The sequence below is a fragment of the Erpetoichthys calabaricus genome, chromosome 3 (assembly GCF_900747795.2).
Source record: "Erpetoichthys calabaricus chromosome 3, fErpCal1.3, whole genome shotgun sequence".
NCBI classification, from domain to species: Eukaryota; Metazoa; Chordata; class Cladistia; order Polypteriformes; family Polypteridae; genus Erpetoichthys; species Erpetoichthys calabaricus.
Genome location: NC_041396.2, coordinates 122,551,582 through 122,566,462, shown reverse-complemented (window position 1 = coordinate 122,566,462; position 14,881 = coordinate 122,551,582). Strand labels below are relative to the sequence as shown.

Below are 14,881 nucleotides of genomic sequence, written 5' to 3'. Positions count from 1 at the left end.
AAAGGTCAGGTTTCAGGTTATTGTTTAAATTTAATGCCATTACATTTTTAATAACTCCTATGTGTTGATTCTACATTAATTCTACATTCGACATCAATCTGTAGCTGGTTCATAGAATTTTGTCATTATATTAGAGCATTAAGCACTGTAACTAGCAAGTTAAATACAGAGGTACTAGAGACTTATTTTAGTTTTAGTGTCGGTCAAAGAAAACATATTTTGTGCATAAGAAGAATGACATTGATTCAATCCCCTTACAGAAACATGACATGAAATAAAGAGCGTAATTTTTACCTTTGCTACTTCTCTTTAGTATTGCTCCAAGACTACCATAAACCCCCATTCCTCCCACTCTCCTGCACCTATGGCAGTATGTGTAAACCAAAGAAATGAATACCAGTACCAAATACTGACATGTGGCAAGGCATTCTGTAATTTGAAACTTTTAAATAAAATTTTATTTCTCAAAAATTTTAAAGGTAGTCCTGGATGTGTATGTAATTGTTTAGGTTCACACGTAACTTTTTTGTGTTATTGTTTCGTAATGTTAAAGAAAATTACATGAAAATGCTGCCCTGACCAAAGCACTGGCTGACGTGATCACCTCCACGTGATCGTGATCCAGTATCATTTTTGTCTTTGTTTTAAATGTCTTAGTTATACAATTTTTTAATTTTGTATTGTATGCTGGGCTCCTTTTAATGGAAATGTGCTTAATAAGAGTGAATTGAATTAAACTGAACCACACAGAGGCACCGTGTTTATCTTTAGACCTTTGAATTCAGGTCCTTGCCCTGAACACTGGCTGTGTGGAATTTATTCATTCTCCTCCTATTTATGTGGGATTGTGGGATTTCTTACAGATGCTTCACACTTCATCCCACATCTTGAAGATGAGCATGTTTGGTTAATGGTCAGCACTAAATGGTGAGAGAACAGACATCTACCAGTAATGAATAAGTGCGTTAAGAAAGTGAATGGATGTTTTGAATACTTTTATACTTTGTTAGATTGCTTATATTGTTTCATGCCAGTTGCTTATATTGTTTTATGTCTCTCTTTTTTTGTATTTTAGAAGGAATTAAATTATCACCAGAAGAGTTGAAGGGGGCCTTGGAGTTTAGAGGAGTTACGTTTGCCTACCCTACTCGGAAAAATGCACCTGTATTTCAGGATCTCTGCCTTTTTGTACCTGCTGGTTCTGTGATGGCTGTTGTTGGGCCAAGTGGTTCTGGAAAATCCAGTCTAGTGTCTTTACTCTTGAGGCTTTATGATCCTGATTCAGGTATGTGTACTGGTAGAACATGTGCATTCTACATTTTTATGTGTACCCAAAAAAAAATATGAACTTGTATTCCTAATGCAAGATTCATTCCTCCTACTTTTGAGCTACCACAATTGTCACAGAAAGCCACTGCCTATTCCTTCTGTATCTGTCATAAAACACAAAGCAATGCTGAATGGGATCCTAGAGCATAGTAATGCACATGGCAACACTCACTCATACCAAGTGAAATTAGATTCACTAGTTAATCTAACATACACATGTTGGGATGTAGAAAGAAACTGATCTACCAAAATAAATCTTAAACAAACATGGAAATAATGTGGAAACTCACCACAGACAGTGATTGTGATGTAAAATTGCATACAGTGGTGTGAAAAACTATTTGCCCCCTTCTTGATTTCTTATTCTTTTGCATGTTTGTCACACAAAATGTTTCTGATCATCAAACACATTTAACCATTAGTCAAATATAACACAAGTAAACACAAAATGCAGTTTGTAAATGGTGGTTTTTATTATTTCGGAGAAAAAAAAATCCAAACCTACATGGCCCCTGTGTGAAAAAGTAATTGCCCCTTCAACCTAATAACTGGTTGGGCCACCCTTAGCAGCAATAACTGCAATCAAGCGTTTGCGATAACTTGCAATGAGTCTTTTACAGCGCTCTGGAGGAATTTTGGCCCACTCATCTTTGCAAAATTGTTGTAATTCAGCTTTATTTGAGGGTTTTCTAGCATGAACCGCCCTTTTTAAGGTCATGCCATAGCATCTCAATTGGATTCAGGGTCAGGACTTTGACTAGGCCACTCCAAAGTCTTCATTTTGTTTTTCTTCAGCCATTCAGAGGTGGATTTGCTGGTGTGTTTTGGGTCATTGTCCTGTTGCAGCACCCAAGATCGCTTCAGCTTGAGTTGACGAACCGATGGCCGGACATTCTCCTTCAGGATTTTTTGGTAGACAGTAGAATTCATGGTTCCGTCTATCACAGCAAGCCTTCCAGGTCCTGAAGCAGCAAAACAACCCCAGACCATCATACTACCACCACCACATTTTACTGTTGGTATGATGTTCTTTTTCTGAAATGCTGTGTTCCTTTTATGCCAGATGTAACGGGACATTTGCCTTCCAAAAAGTTCAACTTTTGTCTCATCAGTCCACAAGGTATTTTCCCAAAAGTCTTGGCAATCATTGAGATGTTTTCTTAGCAAAATTGAGACGAGCCCTAATGTTCTTTTTGGCTTAACAGTGGTTTGCGTCTTGGAAATCTGCCATGCAGGCCGTTTTTGCCCAGTCTCTTTCTTATGGTGGAGTCGTGAACACTGACCTTAATTGAGGCAAGTGAGGCCTGCAGTTCTTTAGATGTTGTCCTGGGGTCTTTTGTGACCTCTCGGATGAGTCGTCTCTGCGCTCTTGGGGTAATTTTGGGCGGCCGGCCACTCCTGGGAAGGTTCACCACTGTTCCATGTTGTTGCCATTTGTGGATAATGGCTCTCACTGTGGTTCGCTGGAGTCCCCAAAGCTTTAGAAATGGCTTTATAACCTTTACCAGACTGATAGCTCTCAATTACTTCTGTTCTCATTTGTTCCTGAATTTCTTTGGATCTTGGCATGATGTCTAGCTTTTGAGGTGCTTTTGGTCTACTTCTCTGTGTCAGGCAGCTCCTATTTAAGTGATTTCTTGATTGAAACAGGTGTGTGTGGCAGTAATCAGGCCTGGGGATGGCTACGGAAATTGAATGCAAGTGTGATACACCACAGTTAGGTTATTTTTTAACAAGGGGGCAATTACTTTTTCAACACAGGGCCATGTAGGTTTGGATTTTTTTTCTCCCTAAATAATAAAAACCATCATTTAAAAACTGCATTTTGTGTTTACCTTGTGTTATATTTGACTAATGGTTTAAATGTGTTTGATGATCAGAAAACATTTTGTGTGACAAACATGCAAAAGAATAAGAAATCAGGAAGGGGGCAAATAGTTTTTCACACCACTGTATATGCCTATCTGAGCCCCAAAATAAGAGCTAATGAGCATTGATAATCTGTTTTGGTTAAATACTGTAAATATTTCTTGAGCCATATTGTTAAACAAAAAACAATGTGTGTCAAAAAGCTGCAAGTGATTGTAAAATATTAATTCTCTTTAAAGTGCATTTAACTTGTTTCATTGAACAATAATAGTCATATAAAAATGTTTGGGAACCCTTCTTAGCCTGCATAATAATTTACTCTACACTCAACAAAAAAGATAACAGTGGTATGTCTTTCATTTCCTAGGAACATCTGAGTACAGGGGTGTTTTCTGAACAAAGATTTTTAGTGAAGCAGTATTTAATTGTATGAAATTAAATCAAATGTGAAAAAACGGCTGAGCAAAAATTTGGGTACCCTTGTAATTTTTCTGATTTGAATGCATGTAACTGCTCAATACTGATTACTTGCAACACCAAATTGGTTGGATTAGCTCGTTAAGCCTTGAACTTCATAGACAGGTATGGTCAATTGCAAGCCGTGCTTCCCTTTGACTCTCCTCTGAAGAGTGACAGCATGAGATCCTCAAAGCAACTCTCAAAAGATCTGAAAACAAAGATTGTTCAGCATCATGGTTTAGGGGAAGGCTACAAAAAGCTATCTCAGAGGTTTAAACTGTCAGTTTCAACTGTGAGGAATGTAACCAGGAAATGGAAGGCCACAGGCACAGATTCTGTTAAACCCAGGTCTGGCAGGCCAAGAAAAATCCAGGAGTGGCATATGCGCAGGATTAAAGAATGGTTAAAGACAACCCACAGATCACCTCCAAAGATAACTGCAAGATCATCTTGCTGCAGATAGTGTATCTGTACATCATTCTACAATTCAGCGCAATTTGCACAAAGAACATCTGTATGGCAGGGTGATGAGAAAGAAGCCCTTTCTGCACTCATGCCACAAACAGAGTCACTTGTTGTATGCAAATGCTCATTTAGAAAAGGCAGATTCATTTTGGAACAAAGTGCTTTGGACTGATGAGAAAAAAATGGAGTTATTTGGTCATAACAAAAAGCGCTTTGCATGGCGGAAGAAGAGCACCTCATTCCAAGAAAAACACCTGGTACCTACTTTCATATTTGGTGGAGGTTCCATCATGCTGTGGGGCTCTGTGGCTAGTTCAGGGACTGGGACCCTTGTTAAAGTCGAGGGTCGGGTGAATTCAACCCAATATCAACAAATTCTTCAGGATAATGTTCAAGCATCAGTCACAAAGTTGAAGTTACGCAGGGGTTGGATATTCCAACAAGACAATGACCCAAAACACAGTTCGAAATCTACAAAGGATTTCATGCAGATAGAGAAGTACAATGTTCTGGAATGGCCGTCACAGTCCCCTGACTTGAATATCATCGAAAATCTATGGGATGATTTAAAGCAGGCTGTCCATGCTTGGGATCCATCAAATTTAACTGAACTGGAGAGATTTTGTATGGAGGAATGGTCAAAAATACCTCTATCCAGAATCCAGACACTCGTCAAAGGCTATAGGAGGCGTCTAGAGGCTGTTATATTTGCAAAAGGAGGCTCAACTAAGTACAGTAATCCCCCGCTATATCGCAGGTCAGCTATTGCGCCCCCTGCTACATCGTGGATTTATTAATATTATTATTATTACTAGGGCGCTCCGCCCCCTGCTCGCTTCGCTTGCCCACCCCCAGGTTTGATTTAACGGATAAACAATTTAAAGAGATTGTTATTTTCATGGGAATTGTTACATATGCATTATTTTCATTTTTACTTTAAAACTTTTGTAAAAACAATATTTGTTGTTTATTTCCTGCCCCGGGCGTGGTTAAATCTCTTTCTCGCTCGCTGTGAAGGGTGGTTCTGAACGCACGCTAAAGAGATGTGATCGGTTCAGCTGGTGTCTAGCTGCAGCTGCTGCTGGCAAGCTGCATGTTCTGCTTGTCGTTGTTTTAAGAGCTGGGAGCACCTGAAAATTGTTTGCCAAAAGCATTCCTACAACTGCTAGGTTAGATGTCAGTGAACTTGTTTTAAATTGTTTGTAAGTAGGGCGTGACGTGCAAAGGTAACCGTTGTAAGGTTGTAATGTCTAGTCTTGTGCGTCGTCGAAGTGTCTCTCCGAGATGATCTGGGCTTGATTGCTTCGCTCAACAAGACCCACCCACCCACCCCAACCCCCCACTACTTTTCTGCCACTATGTGTCTCTCTCGAACACGTTATGAAGGGGGTTGGGGGGGTGGAAGTGGACAGATCAGCTGCTGGCTTTGTGCTGCTTCTGCCAAGATGCCTGTTCTGCTTGTCGCTCTGTGCGTCGATCATTTAAAAACCTGTACAGCAGCTGTTCTTCTTCGTCTCACTGCCTTGTCATGCGTGACGTTAAAATGTTTTATAATAGAGAGATGTTACTCATATGCTTAGCCCGACATCCACATTTTTGTGTTTACAAAGTGTGTTTTAATAAGTTTACATGTATTTAAAGCATGTGGGATGGGTATTTTAAGGCTTAAACTATAAAAAAAAATGTTTATTTATATGGTCTTTCTATATCATGGATTTTCACCTATCGCTGATGGGGCTGGAACATAACTTCCGCGATAGGTAGGGGATCACTGTATTGATGTAATCTCTCTGTTGGGGTGCCCAAATTTATGCACCTGTCTAATTTTGTTATGATGCATATAGTTTATTTTCTGTTAATCCAATAAACTTAATGTCACTGCTGAAATACAGTTTCCATAAGGCATGTCATATATTAAAAGGAAGTTGCTACTTTGAAAGCTCAGCCAATTATAAACAAAAATCCAAATAATTAAGAGGGTTCACAAACTTTTTCGTATGTAATTATATCTCTATATATATAAAATCCACGTTTGTCTGTCTATATGTCCGTTGCGCTTTTCAAGAAAGAATTACTTAACACATTTAGATCAGGTATTTTTTCTATAATTTGCTTGAACATTCCGGTTGATTTTGCGGCTTCTCATTGCGCTATATATCATAGTTCGCTTGTGGTACCAATTTATTTGTGCAAATCTGAGTGGCCCGAAGGGACAGGGGTGGGGCCCTCCTCAGTCACGCGCCAGCCCCGAGGCGTTCCTTACCTCTGCCTAGCTAGCGAACGAGAGAACTACTGAACGTTTTTAGATCAGGTTTTTTTTCTAGAATTTGCTTGAACATTCCGGTTGATTTTGCTTGCAGGAGCGATATATTCGCGTTAATCTGAGACAGAGGTAGTGGGCTGAGGGGAGAAGGAAGTGTGATGTCAAGAGTAGGGAGCCGGGCAGGGCCTTCCTCACTGTCCTCTTTCACTACTACACGGCCGGAACCATAGGGGACAGCTAGTTAAAGATAAATGAGATTCTAATATAACCTTTTGAAACATTTGTATAATAATAAATAAACTTACCATTGCTAGTTTTTGATAACATAATGTTCCTTGAAATTTATTTTAAAGCTTTTTCGTTTAGTGAAACTTGAAAAAGCTGTTAAATGCCTAAGTGTCTGCATGAGGTCAGTGTTGTTACTATAAATCATTAGTATGTGTGAGTTTTGTGTCTTTGTGTACAGTATGCAATATTACCAGTAAAATGTTTCAACACAACTATTCATTATTTTTGCTATTATCTACATTTTAGAATAATAATGAACACATGAAAAACATAAAAAAACCAAATGTAATTACAGTGATCCCTCGCTATATCGCGCTTTGCCTTTCGCGGCTTCACTCTATCGCGGATTTTATATGTAAGCATATTTAAATATATATCGCGGATTTTTTGCTGGTTCGCGGATTTCTGCGGACAATGGGTCTTTTAATTTCTGGTACATGCTTCCTCAGTTGGTTTGCCCAGTTGATTTCATACAAGGGACGCTATTGGCAGATGGCTGAGAAGCTACCCAGCTTACTTTTCTCTCTCTCTCTCTCTCTCTCTCTCTCTCTTGCGCTGACTTTTTCTGATCCTGACATAGGGGGATTGAGCAGGGGGGCTGTTCGCACACCTAGACGATACGGACGCTCGTCTAAAAATGCTGAAAGATTATCTTCACGTTGGCTACCTTCTGTGCAGCTGCTTCGTGAAGTGACATGCTGCACGGTGCTTCGCATACTTAAAAGCACGAAGGGCACGTATTGATTTTTTTATCTGTCTCTCTCTCTCTCTCTGCTCCTGACGGAGGGGGTGTGAGCTGCCGCCTTCAACAGCTTTGTGCCGCGGTGCTTCGCATACTTAAAAACCAAACAGCCCTATTGATTTGTTTGCTCCTTTGAAGAGGAAGATATGTTTGCATTCTTTTAATTGTGAGACTGAACTGTCATCTCTGTCTTGTCATGGAGCACAGTTTAAACTTTTGAAAAAGAGACAAATGTTTGTTTGCAGTGTTTGAATAACGTTCCTGTCTCTCTACAACCTCCTGTGTTTCTGCGCAAATCTGTGACCCAAGCATGACAATATAAAAATAACCATATAAACATATGGTTTCTACTTCGCGGATTTTCTTTTTTCGCGGGTGGCTCTGGAACGCAACCCCCGCGATGGAGGAGGGATTACTGTATTACTTGAACGAAATACTGTTAACTGTTAAACTATCTTTTATATTCTTCCAAGTAGTTACAATTTGCCTTGGTGACCACTTTGCATGTTCTGTGCATTCTCTTAGCCAGCCAGCTTCATGTGGTAGCAAAATGGGATGCTTTTCCAAAAGTCTTGGAGAATTTCTCACATATGCTGAGCATTTACTTGGCTGATTTTACTGTTCAGCTCTCCAGTCCAAATTCAAGCCATACTATTCCTGTTGGGTTTATGTTAGGTGACTTTAGAGGCCAAACCATCTGCTCTAACACCGCATCACTCTTGTTCTTTTCCAAATAGCTCTTAAATAATCTGGAGCTGTGTTTGGGTAATTGTCATGTTGGAAAATAGCTCTGTTAAATTCAAATCAAATGAAATGAAGTGTTGCTACAGAATTATGTATTAGCCATGCACAGTAGCCTCTTTCACATTATGTTTACCCCATGAGCCAAAAGAATTCAATTTTTTTCAACAATTAAAAAGGTTACTATGTGTAATATAAACATGTAAATATGAAAATATCAACATAATCACAGAAAGAAAGGTACATCTGCTCTCAACTGCATTAATTATGCAGATTTAGTATACAATGTTTTGAAGTCACCAATGCAAATAGGCACCGTTCGAGCAGATGTCAAATGATTTTTTTGTAATATTATTTCTGTTACTTGCGTGTGAGAGGGAAGCGTGTCAGTGCCTGATCCACATGATTAACACTGCCCATTGTGTTACTGTAGCCTACTATAGTGCAAGGCACCGTGACTTCCACATTTCCCTTGACACAAACATTGACAGTTGCTGCATTGTGAGCAGTACATAAGGGGCAGACTTCTTGTCCTGTACTTAATCACAGCCATTTTGCCTTTTTTGCCTCACAACTATTGCACCACACCAGGGTCATCAAGCATATCACTGCGGTTTAGTCATGCAGCGCCTTATGCATCAGTTTTCCTTAGAAGTAAAATTTCAAACAATTCAGTTGAATAATTGAAACTGTCCATCATTATAAACTAACCTTGTTTCAAGCAAATGGTCTGCCAATGATAGCACAGATGATGTAGCAGTGCCATATTAATTGTACTTGCCATCTCACTTGGTCCTTCTACCTGTGTAAAATATCAAGTTCCAGAGGTACCCAGAGTGTGCTTCGTACAGCATATAAAACTTAATACCGGTCAGTTTGGGCGCAATGTACTACATCCATGACAGTATATTTTTGAAGATTGCCTGATACAGATCCTACAGTTTGGACAGTTTTGGTGCTGGGTGATTGGCTTCACTAAAGTCATCATTATTAGTGCAATGTAGGTATATCACAATCAGTAAAAAATTACACTCACTCATAACCTCACCCGAAATGTCTGTCTGCAACACCCAGTTTATGGATCAGTATCATGTCTGGGCTAGTTTACCCACTATGCCAGACAGGATCAGGGAACTGAAAACACCCACGTGTTGTCTGCAGCAAAGGTAGCCAGCAGCTGCAAGAAGCAAATGATTTATTGAGACTTTCCAAACACTGCACAGCATAGTGATTTGTTTCAAAAACTATTTTCACTACCAGACTGTCATTGAATGTTTTAAAATGTTTTAGGTGACAAATTAATATTTACCAAAATTGTGAAAAGATAAATTAGACGTGAATAATGCCAAACTTATCCTTTAAAGTTCTCTCTGAGGAGGATATTAATAACTTTGTTTCCATGAGTATACTGCCACTGTGACATAAAGAGCAACTTCAGTGTATTTCCGCTGCTTTCCTGGTCTGGTTAACGTATTGTTTATTCCTATGCTTGTTAACTCTGGAGGTGCTGGCTACATTCATTTGTCCCTAGAGACAGACTGTGTGTCCCACACTGCTGCATGTCATATCTGCCTCTAGGATTCCTTCTGTTACCTTTTACTAATCCTTCTAATCAAAATTCCATGGAGATCTTAGTATGGTGGACTACATTTCCCATGATGCTATACAGAGGCATGTTTTCACAATGTTAATCCAAAAGTGGATGATGTTGGGTTTCGTGCCTTTGAGTACTGTGGGTTAAAGCATATTTTCTAATTGCATTTCAAATTTTTTTTTTTTTTTTTGCAGGCACACCGGGATGGGATGGTGGGATTGCTGAGGATATTGTCCCAATTTGTTTATTATTGTTATTACATTATTGTTTGAATCTGGAGGTTGGTTTTGCTGTCAAGCTCCCAGTGAGCACTTGGCAGCAGATGTTAACAAAGATAGTGACCTGCATATTATATTTCTGGGCCAGTTTAATGACCTTCTTGTGTTGTTTCTTTTTTCAGTTCTATTGTCTCCCCACTATCTTTGGCCATGTTTAATCTGACTTTTTTTTTAACTGGAATGCCCTCAGGCCACAGGGCAAACAACACTTGACACTGCCTTTTTAATTTTCTGTGGAACGGGGCATGACTCACTTTCATACAAAAATCTATACTTCTAAAAGGAGATGTCCATTGCTTTGCTAATAAATGCCACCATGCTGTTGAACCATACTTGGCTAGCTCATGTTAATGTGCAGGTCTCATAGCAGTAAGGAATTTGGCATTAAATTGTTGGTGCAGGCTCAGATTCGAAGAGTTTCATGAGTTGTGATTGCCAGAGACTTATAAACATAGGATTGTGGGTCACTCACCATCTTTCTAACTCCATATTCACTGACTCAGCTTGGCCATGTGAGATCATCTGAAAAAACAGCAACATCAAAAGCAGACATACCCATAAGAAACACAGAGGCAAATGTTCCAGTGTGCAACAGATTTAAGGCCTGAGCACAACGAACACCACTACCACTAGCCAATGTCCAGTCACTAGAGAACAAGCTGGGCGACATAAGAGCAGGGATAAAGTTTCAGCAAGATATTCAGGGCTAGAACATCCTTTTTTCACCAGAGAAATGGCTAACTCTGTCGGCACGGGGTCATGCAATTCGGCCTGCAGAATCTCCCCCTGTTTACCTTATGGACAGAATAGAGGAGTCCAGCTAATTGAAAGATGGAGGTGTATGTCTCATGGTTAACACCAACTGGTTCGACAGCAGAGAACGTAAATGTATCAAACTGCTGCATGCCTGATCTGAAGTTCTTGACAATTACCATACATACTTGCGGATAAGTTCTCCCATGGATAAGTCGGGACTTGATTTTACAGTATAATTTCTGGTATTTAATAATGTCGGTCGTATAAGTCGAATTCGGAAAACTCACGCTATTGGTCCAAGAGAATATGACATGCTAACACCCACCTGAGATAGTAACCACGGAGTACACTGCCTGTATTGTGCCTACGTGACCACACAGTAATACCCAAACTATTCCAAAGCAACGTTTGCACTGATTTGTGTTTCTTGTATCTCACACCCTCATACACCTTTTTCGTAAGAGCATCCCTTATCTACATGGAGCGTTCGATCAGAAGAAAATATGAAGCTGGTTTTAAATGAAACGTTGTTGAAATAGCGAAAGAAATTGCGCTGCTGCAACAAAATTCGATGCGTCTGACAAACTTATGCGAGATTGGAGGAGGCAAGATACAGTGCATCCGGAAAGTATTCACAGCGCATCACTTTTTCCACAGTTTGTTATGTTACAAGCCTTATTCCAAAATGGATTAAATTAATTTTTTTCTTCAGAATTCTACACACAACATCCCATAATGACAACATGAAAAACGTTTACTTGAGGTTTTTGCAAATTTATTAAAAATAAAAAAATTGAGAAAGCACATGTACATAAGTATTCACAGCCTTTGCCATGAAGCTCAAAATTGAGCTCAGGTGCATCCTGTTTCCCCTGATCATCCTTGAGATGTTTCTGCAGCTTAATTGGAGTCCACCTGTGGTAAATTCAGTTGATTGGACATTATTTGGAAAGGCATACACCTGTCTATATAAGGTCCCACGGTTGACAGTTCATGTCAAAGCATAAACCAAGCATGAAGTCAAAGGAATTGTCTGTAGACCTCATAGACAGGATTGTCTCGAGGTACAAATCTGGGAAAGGTTACAGAAAAATTTCTGCTCCTTTGAAGGTCCCAATGAACACAGTGGCCTCCATCATCCGTAAGTGGAAGAAGTTCAAAACCACCAGGACTCTTCCTAGAGCTGGCCGGCCATCTAAACTGAGCAATCGGGGTAGAAGGGCCTTAGTCAATGAGGTGACTAAGAACACCGATGGTCACTCTGTCAGGGCTCCAGAGGTCCTCTGTGGAGAGAGGAGAACCTTCCAGAAGGACAACCATCTCTGCAGCAATCCACCAATCAGGCCTGTATGGTACAGTGGCCAGACGGAAGCCACTCCTTAGTAAAAGGCACATGGCAGCCTGCCTGGAGTTTGCCAAAAGGCACCTGAAGGACTCTCAGACCATGAGAAAGAAAATTCTCTGGTCTGATGAGACAAAGATTGACCTCTTTGGTGTGAATGCCAGGCGTCACGTTTGGAGGAAACCAGGCACCGCTCATCACCAGGCCAGTACCATCCCTACAGTGAAGCATGGTAGTGGCAGCATCATGCTGTGGGGATGTTTTTCAGCGGCAGGAACTGGTAGACTAGTCAGGATAAAGGGAAAGATGACTGCAGCAATATACAGAGACATCCTGGATGAAAACCTGCTCCGGAGCGCTCTTGACCTCAGACTGGGGCGACGGTTCATCTTTCAGCAGGACAACAACCCTAAGCACACAGCCAAGATATCAAAGGAGTGGCTTCAGGACAACTCTATGAATGTCCTTGAGTGGCCCAGCCAGAGCCCAGAATTGAATCCGATTGAAAATCTCTGGAGAGATCTTAAAATGGCTATGCACCGACGCTTCCCATCCAACCTGATGGAGTTTGAGAGGTGCTGCAAAGAGGAATGGGAGAAACTGGCCAATGATAGGTGTGCCAAGCTTGTGGCATCATATTCAAAAAGACTTGAGGCTGTAATTGCTACCAAAGGTGCTTCAACAAAGTATTGAGCAAAGGCTGTGAATACTTATGTACATGTGATTTCTCAGTTTTTTTTATTTTTAATAAATTTGCAAAAACCTCAAGTAAACTTTTTTCACATTGTCATTATGGGGTGTTGTGTGTAGAATTCTGAGGGAAAAAAATGAATTTAATCCATTTTGGAATAAGGCTGTAACATAACAAAATGTGGAAAAAGTGATGCGCTGTGAATACTTTCCGGATGCACTGTATATAAAAAAAAAAAAAAAAAAATTAAGTGTCGCATTTTTGAACAGGCATATAAGTTGCGGTCTGATTTTATGATCTTTTTTTGGGTTTCAAGACCCGACATACATGAGTATATACGGTAAATGCAGACCTTAGAGTTTACTTTGATCGTTGTTATATGCATGCATATTCCACCTCAAGCAGACACTGACACTGCCCAGACAGAACTATACGAGACACACTGTCGCCACCAGAATTATAATGTGAATAATGCCCTCATCGTGGCTGGCAAGTTAACTCTCTTAGGGCAGATGTCGACTTTTGTCGACAGAAGGGGTTGAGGGTGCATGTTGACAAAAGTCGACATCCATGGGTAGAGGGCGACAATCAGCTGTTAATGGCGACAAAACTCACTGTTACATCACAGGCATTTCCTCTGTGCTTGGAGGAATGTTAGACTCATTGACTCTGCATCTAATCCTTGTGTGTGCATGAGTTATGAAATGTAAACAAAGGCAAGGTGGCATCGACATCTCACAAGGGAGTGAAGCAAGCGCAGAAAAGAAAATACTCCGCAGACAATTTTTTGCACATTATCGCTGAGTCAGACTCTGATTTTTCAGAAACTGATTTTGTTGACAGAGATCGAGCAAGAGAGTGAGGAACTGGCATCAGCTGATCGGACCCCAGCTGATGCCGCCCCAGCTGATTGGCTGCCAGCTGAGCGCATTCACATAGCCAATTCACCTACGGCAAGGTTCATGTGGGAGGAATACCCAGATATTGATCCGTGGGAGCCAAACTGGCTACCGGACTTCACAAGACAGCATGGCTTGCTGTTGGACACAACAGATTACCAGCTGCTGGACTACTTTAGGCTGTTCTCTCCTGATGCTGCTTTTCCGCTACTGTCAGACGAGACAAACAGGTATGCAGAGCAATTTTTTGAATCGCGGGCTGCTCTTGAATTCTCATTTTTCAAAGTGGAAACCCACAACAAAAGACGAGATGAAGGGTTTTGTGGCATTACAAATAGAGATGGGACTAGACTGGTGACATAACTTCAGGGAGCATTGGTCCAAATGTGCTTTGTCCCCTGGTGGCTTTGGACAGGTTATGCCGCGTGATAGGTACATGCTGCTGCTGCAAAGTTTTATTCACTTCTGTGATAACCAGAAGCAAATCCCAAGGGGGTGAGCCAGGCTATAACCCCATGTATAAAGTTCAGCCCTTGCTTGACATTTTGGGCAAATCTAACCATGCTGCTATCTTTCTTATGCCCAGATGTAAATGATCATGTGTTTGACAGACCCTGTAAATAAGAAAGCAAGTCAAACTTGTCTGAATGATTATTGTCCTGTTGTACTATGCCTATAGCACGTCTCTGCAAAGGAACTGGATCCATTACTATTTGCATATCACTCAGTTAGATCCACAGAGGATGCCATTACTTTGATCCTTCAAACAGTGCTGGCCCACCTGGACAACAAGGAATTATGTGCAAATACCATTTATAGACTATAGGTCTGCATTTAGTACACTAATCTCCTCTAAGCTCATCACCAGGGTTAGGGACCTGTGTCTGAGTACTTTATTGTGCAGCTGTTTTTCAAATCCTCGACAAGCAGATCCCAGCTGGTTGAAGTGGGTGGCAACACCGCATTATCCTTCACTCTCAATATATGCACTCCATAGGGCTGTGTTCTCAGTTCGCTACTGTACTCCCTCTATACATATGGCTGCACATTATTCTAACATCATTGTCAAGGTTGGTCATGATACAGCTGGGGTAGGCCTGATATCTAATAACAATGATCAGGCATAACTGAATGAAGTGGAGAGTCTATAACACTGGTGTCGGGA

The 14,881-nt window shown here is 40.6% G+C and overlaps 1 protein-coding gene across 2 annotated transcripts in view; it reads left to right on the top strand.

The window, feature by feature from the left end:
* abcb10 (ATP-binding cassette, sub-family B (MDR/TAP), member 10) overlaps window positions 1–14,881 on the top strand; it is a 222,451-nt gene that overhangs the window by 107,791 nt on the left and 99,779 nt on the right. For both annotated transcript variants that reach the window (XM_051924255.1, XM_051924254.1), the window contains exon 8: window positions 1,076–1,285. In XM_051924255.1, the coding sequence (XP_051780215.1) occupies window positions 1,076–1,285 (210 nt within the window). The remainder of the gene's footprint in view (window positions 1–1,075; window positions 1,286–14,881) is intronic.